The following is a 15,237-nucleotide window of genomic DNA, read 5'->3' as shown; positions in this document are numbered from 1 at the left end:
TAACTGTATTTCTACTGTCATAATTGTATGTGCTGTGTGTGTGTGTGAGACTCTTGATACTGTGTTTTGCACCTTGACTGCAAAGGAATGCTGTTTTGTTTGGCTGTATTCATGTGCATAGTTCAATTAAACTTGTTTTTTTTTTAATGGAATAAATACCAAACATGGAAGGATTTGTAGTTTTTTTAAACCTGCTTGGTGACTAAGGAGTGATGTTTAGATGGCTTTTTGGTTTTTAATTCGGTTATTTTCAAATTCGCTATGTTAAGTTCTTGCATTATGTGTAATGGATTTTCTCAAAGTCCTAATCAAAAATAACTTCCTGATTTGCAAGTAAAAAGCTATTAACACTTCAATGATTTGAAATTATATAGTTGAGCAGCACTGAATTTCTAAAAAAAAATCTGATCATGATTTACAGAAGCAAGTTCATTGTTCATCAGCTTGATGTTTAATTCAAATTTGTTTTTAGAAATATTTATTTAAAAGCCAACTATGAGTTTGATTTTGCAGCTGCCTTAAGATGATTTGCAGTTAAATTATTTGGTTTATTCTTGCAGAGGTACAGAACTCCTTCACATGGCAGTTTTACATCCAAGAAAACTATCTGTTCATGCTGTCTCAGGTAACGTATATGCTTACAAATTTGTACCTTGCTTGTGCTTTTATTTTTCTGGTCTTAAGCTAAAGATCAAAATGTTTTGAGTTTCTTATTTGCACACTAATAAGTTTAATGGTATTTGGTGAGGATCTGATCATTAACTTGTGAAAGTGATGAGTTTAATACAGAATTTAGAAGTTTGGAATTATGTTGTTGTGAAAAAGGATCTAGTGTTTTCCTGGTGTATATGACGAATAGACTCTCCTTGGGCTTCCAGCCAGGTTCAAGTATTGATTTTATCCAAAATTGATGATATTGATACCACTATTTAAACTCAAGTTACAAAAAATCCTCTGCCTTCTCAGCCACCAGCTTGAGAAGTTTGAAGAGCAAGTTTCTGAATCTCGTATAGATTGAATTGCGTTCTAGTAGCTGGAAATTATGGAGCAAGCCTTTGTGGAAAGAACTCAAAGAAATTTCTTAAAAGTTATAAAGCTGCAGATTTGGTCTTGTTGTGCTTAAAATACCAACCTTTACCTTACACTGTTTTGGGTTGTTTAATTATGGGTAGTTTTTATGTATGGTTCCTTGGCCCTGAGATGGAGTTTTAAAAATAAGTGACAATCTTATTGGGGGCTAGGCCTGATGGACAGCATAAAAGAGCCAGGACTTTTGAGGACATTGTAATTATGTATGAGTGTGCTTCAGCCTAAATATCTTTAGCTTTTTATGGCAGGTATTTTCTTTATGCCCTAATTATACATGTCTGGACATAAACTGGAAATTTAATCTTCAGGTGAATAAAACATAAATTTAAACTGCCTTTCTGTAGTTTAAAGGTGTAAATATTGAACAAGAGGAGTTTGTAGCAGTGGCTGTCTACATGAATGAGCCTTCTAAATTTTATTTGGAATTTCAGGAAGTCTTTGGAGATATATGGTCAATATAATTCAAAGCTTAGTATGCTGTTAGAGCTGGCAATATGAATGTGCCAAGCAAAAGTTTTGTATTTAATCATGACGACTCAATTGTTTAGCTGCAGTATTGAGGTTTGTGTGGATAAAAAATAAATGTTAAGCCATTAAATAAACAAATATTGAATTATTGCATTTACGATGAGATAGATGCTGGACATTCTGTGTCTGACGTGGGAGAATACTTCGCAAAGTTGGCTTATGTCTTGTTGAATCACATGCAGATTAGGTGGAAGTTTCACTCTCTGAAAGGAAGGAGAAATTTAAAAATGAAAACAAAGCTGAGTTGCTAACTATATTTAAGATAGCCTAATATGTTTTGAAATATTGAGAGAATTAAGCAATGTAGGGTTGGTATGGGGAAATGATGCTGAAGTTAAAATTAGTTCTCAGACACGCACACAAGCGTAAATTGTCTGTAGAATGGCAGTGCAGGAGCAACTGTGCCGTTTGATTAGTTTCACTTTGTTTTCATCAGTCAGATTTCCAGCAGCCATAGAATTTTCTTGTTGTCTGTTAATATGTGGTATCTACATAATGAAATGCATGAAATAACCTCTTCACATTAGGTGAGAACTGATGTCTTTCCCATTGTTATCAGAGTAAACTCTTTCACATGCTTTGTGATGGAATCTGTCTCTTGTATTTTGAGCCAGATATTCTATAATTTGGATTTTTTCTATTTTTCAAGCAGTTACGCAATTGTATTTTTTTAAATTAAATTCATCATCAAACAAACATTTCCATAAGATGTATTTCAGACATTGTACATATATGTCATATAATCATATATCACAAATCTCCACAAATTTTTCTGAGTGGAAAGAAAAAACAAGCAAAAGGAAAGGACTATGTACAAGTAGGGAGTGATTTTTTTTTTAACAACAGATTCATTGATTTGTGAAAATAAAATCGGGCCTATGAGGCATTATGTAGTTAAACCATTTTTCCCAGTATGAATCAAATTTTTCCAAATTGGATAAAACTCTCTTATGTTTGATTGGATTTAATAGCCCATTGACATTAAAAGAAATTAATTTTACTTTGTCCTTTGCCATCTGTATTTATCTGTCAATGTACCATTGAAATTAGAATAAAACTTGATCGATCTACTTCCTGAACGAATAAGAACCAAGAAATGCAAATAACAACAAAAATGGCAATGAACGTGTAATTCCAAGGCTGAGGTTTCTAGTAGATGACCCTGTGTTGAGCTAGAGGAAATGCTATAGGCTAGAGGAAACCGCCTATCTCTCTCTCTCTATATATATATAATGAGTGTGTGTGTGTGTATATATATATATATATATATATATATATATATATATATATATATATATAATGAGTGTGTGTGTGTATATATATATATATATATATATATATATATATACACACACACACTCATTTTGGTGGGGGAAAAAGGAGTAAGTGAGAGAATAAAAACAACTAAGTAATATAAAATCCACATAAGTATTTCTCGAGATAGGTATATCACCCTGTACTTTTGTTTCCGTTTAGCTTCTCAACATTTTTAAAGTTAGCCAAACCTTATGGCTCTTGTGAAGGGGGTGAGGACTGTCTTTGGGGAAACTCCCAGTCTCTTCCTGATATATTTCTCTAGGCCTCCTCCCGTCTCCTGCCTTCTCAATTCTCGCACAATTTCCCAAGCGGAGCGGGATAGTTCCTCAGTCAGGCTTTCCCTCATTTTGGTGACGCTAACGCTAATACACAATTGTATTTTAATGCATGGGAAAGGTTCAAAGGTTCATTGGCCTTAGTTAGAGATGAATTTGTTTTTCTTTGAAGCAGATGGCCTTTTTTCATCTTCCATTTACTTTTTATTGGTTGACAGGAACTATGGGTACAGTTGAACATGGAAATCAGTACCAGCTGAAACTAATTTATGAACACAATCTTCAAGGGACAGCTTGCAACTTAACATTTGGAGGTTTTGGTGGTGTGAAAGGTGAGAAATGTTTTGTAGTTATCTTCCCTTGCTTACAAGACATTTGTGGAAGTTGAATTATGATCAATGTCGCTTCCTACAGAGGTCAGACGATAACAACAGTAATGTTTGCAGGGCAAGTGGAAAATCTACATCCATGTGTCTGTAACAAACTTTTTGCTTTTTCATTTTTTTAATCATCTAGCCCTAAGCCTTGCTCTTCAATGATACAGTGAATGAAGCCTGCACGATATGTTGGTCCACTCAGGATGCGATATAAACATTTGTTGCCTTTGTTTTACTCTAGGTAATCTTGTAGCATGCTACTGCTCCTTTATAGATAACTTTACCTATGAGTATTCATTTAAATACTGAAATAGCTGCTTGTTCTCAGCAGGCAGAACACAGTAAATTATGACGATCATTTACTCTGCCTCCTAGTACTTTAGGTAACTATGACAGGCGATGCTATATTACTATAAAAGTACAAGGAAGCTAGATCTTGCAGCACTTTCTCTTGGGAAGCTAGATTTGAGCAAAATATGTTGAGTTTGTGGCTAGAAATCTACCCCCCCCCCACCAGCCCCACCATTTACTTCATGCAGAAAAGTAACGAAAATTGGTGAGTATTTATAGTTTCCTAGTAGTTGGCAAGTGGTTCTTGTAACTTTTCTTGCAAGGTAAATGAAATCAGACATTATTGACTATAGTTGCAGCCAATCATTTCTTTACCAATACAAGTTTGAAGCATTTTTTCCAGTATTTATTTGTAAGTGGATTTATCCATCACAGGATCAGCTTGGTTTTGTACAAATGTGTGAAATCTCTGCAGCTCCACAGAACCAGTAGACTGTACGGATTCAGAGTTAAAAGTTCTTAGTTTCCTGCTCCAAATAAAAATTCTTGGCACTAATTTGGATAGTCATAGGATTTCAAGTGGATTGTTTGTGCAATTTGATTTCCACTGTGTTGACAGCAACAAATAGAAAAGAGCAAAAAGTTGATGGCAGGCAAATTCTTTTGTGGGTCTCAAATTGGGTCAAAAAGATTTTTAGTAAAAATGCCTACAAAGCTCTTATCATTTCTGGTTAAGAGATAGTGCACAAAGATAGCACCCAAGATAAAACTGAAACAGAAGTCACATCCATGACTTTTATCTATTTTTGGCAGTTACCTTGGTTAGTTCCTTGGTTGGAATAATGGTGACATCATGTCATCTTGGCACCCTTGAGAAACAGTGTCCCAAGATGAGCAATTAGCAATTTCTTTTTTTTTTTTTGGTTATGTTCTAATTTGGTTAACCTTCATGAAATTGACTATTATTTTAGAGTTCAGTTGACAAAACAAGCAAGTATTATCCTTGCCCGTCAATATTGCATTACTTTAAGCTGGAGAAAGGTGAGGGGTGAAGAGAACAAAGGGAATGGCTGTGCCAGATGGAGTCAAAAATTGTTCCATCTCTAAGAGGAATGGGACTGCTGATCTGTCTGGAAGATGGATGAGGGTAGAAGAATCAGAATATAGGAAATGTGCTTTTGTTTAATGAATATCATATTGTAAGAAGGGCCTGTATTGTGCTGTAGGTTTTCTATGCTTGTAGCTTTTCTATGTTTCTAAATAGTTGTGGTAATTGTGTAACAGTTGATAATTTGTTTTTGACTTGGTGGGAAAATAAATTTAATTAAGTCTAAACTGTTAATTTGTGTCTAAGTTGAAATTAGTTTATCAACTGATTAAAATAAAGCTATATTTGGATTTTATTTTTTATTTGCGGTCTAGTGGAAGAGTGAAGAATGTTGGGCAATTGGAGCCGGATGGGGGAAAGTGTGGGTGGAGTTGGGGGGAAAAGGCAGATAGATGAAATATTGAGACAAATGGAGCCAAGTGGAGGGAGGGGGTTGAGGGTAGATTCTGGAGCACGATAAGTGGAAACTTTTAAATGTGAGGGTGAAAAGTGTAAATGGCCTAATTCTGCTCCTCTGTCTTGTAGTCTAACACAGAGACTACCAGTGCAGGAATCTGATGAAGGAAAGATGGTGTTAATGGGAACTATTAGGGGAAGGGTGAATGGTAGATGGAACTAGACTACATGGGATGTGGGTGGGGGAAAGATATGGGATGGCGTTGGGTGAAATATATAGGTAGCATATGGGTGGAACTGGGAGGACAAAAATGCATGAATGGTGGCTGTAGGGGTGGAGGGTATGTGAACAGGGAAGAAAATAGAGGACTGAAGGAGGGCGGGGGGGGGGGGGGGAAGGACTGGTGGAAGAAAACCTGAGGTGATGGTTACCAGAAATAGGAAAATTCATTATTCATACCATTGAGTTGTAGATAACCAATGAAAAAAATGAGGTGGTGTTTTTCCTCTGCTTTGTGTAGGGCCTCAGTGTGGCAGTGGAAAGCCAAGGATGGAGAGGTTGGTGTGGGAATGGGAAGGGGAATTAAAATGGCATGCAACTGGAAGCTTATGATGGTGATTATGAATGGTGCAGATACTCTGCAAAACAGTCACCTGGTATACGATTGGTTTTGCCACTTTGGGAACACTGAATGCAGCAGGTGAGATTGGAGGAGGTGCACATGAAACTTGCCTCACCTGGAAGGGCCAGATAGTGGGAGGGAAGTGGTGTATGTACAAGTGTTGTACTTTCTATGATTGCAAGTGAAAGTGGCTGGGCTGATGGGTTGGAAGAGGGAGGTCCCTGTGTAAGATGGAACAAGGTTGAGGAGAAGATGTAGCTAGTAGTAGAACCTCATTGAAGCTTGTGGAAATGACTGAGGATGATGTGCTTGATGCAGAGGCTAGTGTGGTAGAAGGGATCTTTATCCCTCTTCTATATGAAGGTAGTTGGGAAGAGAGCAGAAGTCTAAGACACAAGAAATATAAGGTCTCCATCAACCACATCACAAGGGAAGCCATTTTTTCCTTTTTTTTAAAAAAAATAAACAAATTAATAAAGATAAAAGGACACTTCCAGTGCTCTGGAATGGAAGGCCTCATTTTGGCAGCAGATGTGGATAGAGTAATTTGGAGAAAGATAGCATCTTTACAAGGAACAGGATGGGAAGAGGTGTAGTTTATGTAGCTGTGGGAGTTGGTGGATATAGTAAATGTCAATAGATTGTTTATCTCCTGAGCTGGACACAGATCTAGAAAAGAGAGAGAAGCACCAGAAATGGTCCAAGTGAAGTTGAAAACAAGGTGGAAATTAGTAGTGAAAGAGATAAAATTGAGGAGTTCCACATGGGTGTAGCAAGCAGCTGTCAGTACAATGGAGAGTGGTACTGAAGAAGATTTGGAGCACAACTGTTCCACATAGCCAACTAGACAGATGTAGCTAGGTCTTCTAGCTGTATGCTGTTTTTAGTTCCCTTTTGCTTCTCACACTGACTTCTCCATACAGGAGAAAGTCCCTGTATCAAAACTTTGGTACTATTACCAAATGTTGTGGTACTGCTGGGCTTTCCATATATTCACTTTGGAGCTGATAATTCATTTCTAGCTCCAGATTTGTGGAAAAACCGTAATTGTTTGCTTTTAAAGCAGTTGATTCTTTACAGTTTTTTCATTGTCTTTTTCCTTTTCTGCTCATGCACATATTCTCATGTTACTTCTAATTTCTTTTCATTCCCTGAATTCATCTGCACTTTTGCAGTGCCTGCTGTCATATTTATACTCCTGTCAACAAGTGACTTTTAACACTTGAGGGAGGCAGAGAGAGAAGTTCTGAAGGCAGGTTGTGTGATAATTTAGCAATTTGTGGCAGTTTTGTTTTGAAATAACACTTTACTTTTTTTTAAACATAGCTCGTGACTTAATTTGCATTCAGTCCATGGATGGGATGCTGATGTTCTTCGAACAGGAAAGCTTTGCTTTTAGGCGTTTCTTGCCTAATTGCCTTTTGCCAGGCCCATTGAAATATTGCACCAGGACAGATTCCTTCATTACTGTCTCCTCAAGTCGACATGTTGAAAGCTACAAGTGAGTATTTATTTCTTGTCTATCATGTTTTGATAGAGTGAATGGAAAAATAATTAACTCCAAGTAAACATTCCTTCTACCTTAATCTGTAGTTATGTTTAGGAAATAACAGCCAAAGCATAATATTTCAATGTGTGTAATTATTTTGGATTGGATTGTTGATGTAATTAGAAAGCTTATTACTGAATCTATTTTGATTTGGTTATTTATCTGAAAAATGCTGGCAAGATCTGTTGCTCATGTCATTAGTGGCATCTCTCTCTAAATAACCTATAATATTTTAAGACTATAAAAATGATTTTTTAAACATGCTCAAATTTTGTACTCTGATAAGAAACCTAGTGAACAGTAAACAAATTAGAACATTGACAAAGGTAACAAGTGCATTATGTATTTGATCCCGAAATAAGTATAACAACTGCAATTGTAAGATGTTTGATGTAATTGAATATGGTATTAAGGTGCATAATTATTGTCTATTTTGACTTTCGCTTTCTTCTGTATAACTCAAAGGATGAATAGAACCTGTTCCTGGCCACCTAACAGAAGCACTTTTAAGCCCACTCACCTCTGGTATTTCTGTGAGAATAAAACAGGCAGTCACTTAATCATTTTTTTTTCTTTCCAAGAAATATATTCAGAAATTTGCTTGTTGTGTCATCCAGACAATCAACTTTACTTGAAAGATTAGGTAGTGACATGCAACTGCATGTTTTTATTCTGTCATTCTAATCTATTAGACATTAATGTCACTTTTGTTTTTCTCAGTAGAATTGACGTGCATGTTCATTAGTAATACAAAACTGGACTGATTATGAGCTCTGTAATTTCAGCCAGAAATTATTTCATCTGTGCATTTTATTTGATCCATGTATTTTACAGCCCCCTGCCTTTTGGGAAAAGGAATTTAGAATTTAACTTCGAAGATTCTACCTGGTTTTACTTCTCATAGACTAGTTCTGAACTTGTGATGGTGCCCCTACTGATGTGGATTCCATTGTCAATACCTGTTGTTTACACATCTTAGTATAAGTTGAAACACGTCAATTATATTGTCTCTACCAACTCCATGGTGTAAGGGGCAAACTTGAGTTTTTGTGTAATCCTTTAAATATAAGCACCTTTCTAGAGAACCTGTGCTGCAACACTCCAGTGACAATATTTGCTTTCTCAGTAGTGGTCCCAAAAGTTGTTACTACATTACATTATTACAGCTGCTTTTAGATTCTGGAGTCCAGATCCATATAGATTCCTCTGTTTTGCTGTACAAGTTGATAGGATGGTTAAGAAAGTGTATAGTGTGCTGGCCTTCCTTAGTCAGGGAATTGAGTTCAAGTGCCATGAAGTAATATTGTACCCGTATAAAACTTTGTGTATACCAATTGAAGTATTGTGTTCATTTTTGGTCATCTCATTATAGAAAGGATGTGATAACTATAGAGGGGGTGCAGATGAGATTTAACAGAATGGTGCCTAGATTAGAGAGCATGTCTTATGAGGGTAGGCTGAGCGAACTAGGGCTTTTCTGTTTGGAGCAAAGGGAGATGAAGGGTGAATTGATATAGGGATATAAGATTATGAGAGCCATAGATAGAGTGAACAGGCAGCACCCTTTTCACAGGGTGGCAATGGCCAATACCAGAGGATGTCCATTTAAGGTGAGCGGAGCAAAATTTAGGGGCGATATCAGAGGTGTTTTTTTTTAACCCAGAGAAATGGGTACCTAGAATCTATTGCCAGGGGTGGTGTGAGAGATTAATAGAATCAGAACATTTAAGAGACTCTTAGATAGGCATATAAATGTAAGAAAAAAGTCAGGTTGAGTAAGAGGGAAGGTTTTTTTACCAGGGTGGTGTGTCTGTGGAATTTATTGCCATAGACATCTGTAGAGGCCCAATCATTGGGTATATGTAAAGCACAGATGATAGGCTCTTGATTAGTAAGGGCATCAAAGGTTTCGTGGAGAAGGGAGGAGAATGGGGTTGAGAGGGATAATAAATCAATCTTGATCCAATGGTGAGGCAGACTGGATGGGCTGAATGGTGTAATTGTGCATAATGTCTTGTTGTATATAGTACTCTTCCAGCTGGTCTGGGCCCAACCAGTCTCACAGAGCAGAGTACAACTTGCCTGGTAAGCTGTCGCTTCTGGAAGTTTTATTCAAGTTGAAGGAATGGATGGAGCCAGTCAGTTACTCTAGGCTCGGTGGCTGGTCCAGACTCTCCTGCTTGCTGTTGTGAAAGACCTCCATGATAGAGGACAGGAAGTTCTGGGAGGCTATGCAGCATAGAAGTATCTGCAGATCCTCAATACATCTGTATGAGGATGCTATGAGCCATTGATCATGGAGTCAATTTATACATGCCATGGGCTGAGGGGCCTGTATTGTGCTGTACTGTTCTATCTTCTGCTAAGAATTAACAATAAGAAATTATTGATTTAAAAAAATAAAAAAAAATTTGTAGAGTTTGAGAAGAGGATAATGGAATTTTGATGTTGGAATGTTGCTACATGCAGAATAAATTTCATGGATATTAAAGTTGAGAAAGTAACACTTAATGAGGGTGAAGAATATTGGGAATAATTTTAATTGATCTAGGAATGAGAACAGAAATCATTTGCCAAAATCATTCTGCTTTTTCTCTGTTGCACATATCTGTGTCATTAATTATGTGTTCCTGATGCCTGAGTATATGGTGCATTTACTATTATTGAAAAATAACTTCGGCTCTTAGTCCTGAGTAACCTAAGCAATGTGCATTTAAATAGCATTGTTCTTTAAATGTTGTTAAAGCAATTTGGAAGCACAATTAGTAAACTCTGTTTTTTCTCTGATTAGGTACCAGGTGTTGGCAGTTGCCACAGATGCAGAAAGCAGGCATGATTCTGAGCAACAGAAATTGGGGTCTGGGAAAAGACTCACGGTGAGCTTTTTGTCTTGCTGCTTTTAAATATATCCATTTTGTCTGTTGTACTGAGCAGTCTCTGTTGAGCAGGATTTGTCACCTTGAGGTGGTGGTGATAAGCTGTGATTAAATGCAAACTGATCATGAGTTTAACAGAAATACTTGTAGCTCCCTCCACCACCAAGAAGGCCTTAAAGCTCTCCATTTCTTTCTGGACACCAGACCCAACCAGTTCCCCTCCACCAATCTCCTCCATCTAGTCGAACTTGTCCTCACTCACTCTTAATAATTTCTCTTTGGCTCCTCCCACTTCAAACAAAAGCTGCAGCTGTCGTGGTTTCTCGTGCCCCACAAATGACCAGGAGATGCAGAAGATTCTTCAAGAAGGGTTAAACTTTAATTTGCAAATCAAAGCTGAGACAGTCATTGAGCTAGTCACTGATTGTCCACCGATCCCTGGACACAACATTTTTTTATATCAATCTCTTGGTCCAGTTTCACACGTACGTCCCATTGACTTAATCATGTTCTAATCTACATCTCTTAGCTACCTCTCATTAACACACCATTGTCTTTTACATTCCTAAGATTTCATTCTCTAGCAATAGCAAGTTTACATTCTTAATACTTCGTGACTTAATCATGTTCTAATCTACATCTCTTAGCTACCTTTCATTAACATTCTTAATATTTCATTCTCCTGCTAAATTGGGTACATGCATAGCAAATAGCAAGTTTCAAAGCTGACTACATCTCTTTAGCTACCTTTAACACACCATTGACTTCTACATTCCTAGGATTTCATTTTGGATACTTGCATAGCAAACTGACTACATAGTTTTGGTTACACAGCAAATATTACAACTTTTATACTCCATAATATTTTTATACTCCAGTACAGCCATAGGCACTCGCATGGGTCCCAGCTATGCCTGCCTTTTTGTCAGCTACATGGAACAGTCTATTTCCGGCCTACACTGGTGACCATACCCCTGCTTTTTCTACTCTACATCAACAACTTTAATGTTGCTTCCTGCACCCATGCGGAGCTTGTCAACTTCATCAACTTTGCCTCCAAATTCCATCCTGCCCTCAAATTTACCTGGTCCATTTCAGACACCTCCCTCCCCTTTTTCGATCTCGTTGTCTTTAACTCTGGAGACAGCTTATCTACTGATGTTTATTATAAACCCACGGACTCTCATAGTTACCTGGACTACCTCTTCCCACTATGTTACTTGTAAAAACACCATCTCCGTCTCTCAAGTCCTCCATCTCCGCAGCATCTGCTCTCAGGATGAGGATTTTCATTCCTGAACAAAGGAGATGTCCTCCTTTCAAAGAAAGGGGCTCCCTTTCCTCCATTATCCATGCTGCCCTCATCCACATCGCTTCCATTTCATGCACATCTGCTCTTGCCCTATACTCCCACCTCCCTACCAGTGATAGGGTTCCTCTTTTTCTCACCTACCACCCCACCAGCCTCTGCGTCCAGCACATAATTCATCATTCTCTGGAATTTCTGCCATCTCCCAACAGGATCCCACCGCTAAGCACGTTTACCCCTCCCCATCCACTTTTTGCTTTTGATCACAGGGGGATTGCTCCCTATGTGACTACTTGTCCATTTGCTCTCCCCACTGATCTCCCACCTGGCACTTATCCTTACAGGCAGAACAAGTTCTATACCTGCTCCCACACCTCCTCCCTTACGACCATCAAGACATCAAACGGTTCTTCCAGGTGAGGTGACACTTCACCTGTGAGTCTGTTGGGGTCCTGTAATGTGATCGATGCTCCCTGTTTATCGGTGAAACCCGACATAGATTGGGAAACTGTTTCGCCGAGCATCTACGTTCCGTTTGCTAGAAGAAGCAGGATCTCCCAGTGGCCAGCCTTTTTAATTCCACTTCCTATTCCTGTTCTGATATGTCAACCCATGGGCTCCTCTACTATCATGATGAGGCCACACTCGGGTTGGAGGAACAACACCTTGTATTCCATCAGGGTAGCCTCCAGTTTGATAGAACGAACATAGATTTCCCGAACTTCCGGTTATGGCCCCCCCAACCTTCACCATTCTCTATCCCCTTTTCCCCCTCTCACCTGCCCATCGTCTCCCTTGGGTGCTCCTCTCTTCCCTTCCCCCCCCCCCCCCACTTCTTCCATGGCCTTGTGTTCTCTCCTATTAGACGACTCCTTCTCTTGATCTGTATCTCTTACACTAATCAACTTCCCAGCTCTTTACTTCATCCCCTCCCAGCTTCATCTATCACTTCTAGTTCCCCTCTCCCCTCCCCCCCCCCCCCCCCACCTTTTAAATATAGTCATCTTTTTTTCTCTAGTCCTCCTGAAGTGTCTTGGCCTGAAAAGTCAACTGTACTCTTCCATAGATGCTGCCTGACCTGCTGAGTTCCTCCAGCATTTTGTGTGTGTCACTTACAGCTTTAAAGAGCCCAACATGAAGGACAAGGGAAAAGTTAAAAGCGGTAGGGAGAGGCAGTTTTGAATGTATTGATGGTGGATGAATGTCCTGTGGTTTGCAAAACTCCATTGGAAGTATGTTGCAAGCCAGGAGAAATTTTTGGCTTCTGTTTCATCTTTACCAAGAGGCACACAATGCTTAGATATTCTTGCAGTTCAGGGCAAAATTTATTTTAACTTAATGTGCAAGTTATTGACTCTCTGTGATATTTTGTTACTGAGTATACATTTGATAGCATTTGGTCAGTCTGTATTGGGAGAACATTTGCATGATTTCCATTGTGAAATTTGAACAATAAATTTATGTTAGAAATTTAACAATTTTATTGCTAACAGGGTTATTTAATAATATAGTCTTCGGTTTCAAAAAAAAATGCACAGGTGGTAGAAAATATCAGTGTCGCCAAGCCCGTGAATGGTTGCATTTGAGTTGATGCAAATTTGACCTGTTTTGACCAAGTATGCATCTTTTGCATTTACAGAAGGATTGGACAGTGAACATTGGTGAACAAGCTTTAGACATACACATAACAACATTTCACCAAGCTCCTTCTTCCATATTGGTACTTGGTGAGAGAAACCTTTACTGCTTCAAAGAAAATGGACAGCTTCGCTTCATGAAAAAACTGGAGTACAACCCAAGCTGCTTTTTGCCTTACACTTCAGGTATCTAAAGCTAATTCAATTCCAAGGTAGTGGCAGATGGATTACTAATCCACAAAAGTATGAATACTTTAGTGACTAGAATCTATGCTCTTGTGTTTGAGAGGGCTAAATATTTGGAATTCATTTCTTAATGGCACATGAACTGACCAATGAACAGTTATAAGTTGGGCTTGCATACAGTTCATACAGATCAAATTGTTATGCAGTGCATTGAGCTGGTGGTATAAGGTGAAACAGTAACATAATGCAGAATGATGTGCAACATCTACAGAGAAAGTAGAGATCAGCAATAAGGTACAAGATCAGATTGTGATAGATTGTGAAGTTAGGAGTCTATTATTGTACTAGGGAACCATTAAATAGTCTTATAACAATGGGGTGGAAGCTGTCCTTGAGCCTGCTAGGATGTGCTTTCAAGCGTTTTTTATCTTCTGTCTGATGCAGGGGTTCCCAACCTGGGGTCCACAGATCCCTCTGGTTATGGTAGGGGTCCATGGCATCAAAAAGGTTGGGAAATCCTGGTTTAATGTGAGAACTGGTGGGGTGTCTGGTCATACTGTCCACTTAGGCAGAAAGAAGTATAGACAGAGTCCAAGGATGGGGAGGCTAGTTTCTGTGATGTGCTGAGCTGTGTCCATAACTCTGTAGTTTCTTGCGGTTGTGGCAGAGCAGTTACCATAACAAGCGGTGATGCATTTGGATAGGATGCTTTCAATGGTGCATCAATTAAGAATAAGCAAGGGTCAGTGGGAATAGCCCAAATTCCTTTAGTCTGCTGAGGAAGTAGAGGTGTCAGCAATCTTTCTTGGTTGTGACATCTACGTAGTTGGACCAGCACAGGCTATTGGTGATACTTGAAGCTCTTAACCTCAGCGCTATGGATGAAAGCATGAGTATTTGCATTGTCCCTCTTCCTGAATTCAATAAGCAGGACTTTTATTTTGCCAAAATTGAAGGAAAGGTTGTTGTCACGACTCCATGTTATTAATTTCTTCCTGTACTCTGACTCATTGCAATTTGAGATGTGGCTCTCTGTGATGGTATAATCTGCAAACTTATGGTGTTGCAGCACGATCTGGCCGTGCTGTCATGTGCGTGCAGGCTGTAAAGTCGGGGGGGGGGGGGGTTGGGTCGCTAATCAGATGGAGCACCAAAGTTTAATGATCATGGTAGAGCTGTTGCTGCCTATCCTTGCTAATTATAGCCTTCTGTTCAGGTAGCTGAAGATCTAATTGCAGAGGAAAGTGTTGACGCCCAGGATTTGATGATGTTTGTTTGGATTTATAGTACTAAATGCAGAGCTTTAGTTGATAAACAATAGTCTGGTGTGGATGTCGTTATTGTCCAGATGCTCTAGAGATGAGTGTAGGGTCAGGGAAATGGTGGTAGGTGAATTGCAAAGGGATGAGGTAATCTGGGAATCTGGATTTTATCCATGTAATAACCAGCCATACAAAGTACTTCACAATGTTAAATGTCAGAACAACTGAACAGTAGCCATTAAAGCATATTAACTTGTTTTTCTTAGGTACTGGGATAATAGTGATCTTTTTAAAACAGGTGGGAGTCTCTGATTGAAGTGGGGAGTGTAAAATGTGTTGCTGATGCATGGAGCAAAGAAGAAAGGGGTTTTCATTTCTATAGTGTCTTCATGAGTTTGAGCATCCAAAGTGCTT

General features: G+C 38.7%; 1 protein-coding gene across 5 annotated transcripts in view; it reads left to right on the top strand.

The window, feature by feature from the left end:
• The window catches only part of bbs9 (Bardet-Biedl syndrome 9), a 396,619-nt gene that overhangs the window by 28,932 nt on the left and 352,450 nt on the right, over positions 1-15,237 (top strand). For all 5 annotated transcript variants that reach the window (XM_059973612.1, XM_059973602.1, XM_059973581.1 and 2 more), the window contains 5 exons: positions 561-625; positions 3,428-3,541; positions 7,331-7,505; positions 10,345-10,429; positions 13,378-13,561. In XM_059973612.1, the coding sequence (XP_059829595.1) occupies positions 561-625; positions 3,428-3,541; positions 7,331-7,505; positions 10,345-10,429; positions 13,378-13,561 (623 nt within the window). The remainder of the gene's footprint in view (positions 1-560; positions 626-3,427; positions 3,542-7,330; positions 7,506-10,344; positions 10,430-13,377; positions 13,562-15,237) is intronic.

This window comes from Hypanus sabinus, chromosome 1 (genome assembly GCF_030144855.1).
Source record: "Hypanus sabinus isolate sHypSab1 chromosome 1, sHypSab1.hap1, whole genome shotgun sequence".
NCBI lineage: Eukaryota > Metazoa > Chordata > Chondrichthyes > Myliobatiformes > Dasyatidae > Hypanus > Hypanus sabinus.
Note: the sequence above shows the minus strand (reverse complement) of the source record. Positions and strands in the feature narration are given on the sequence as shown.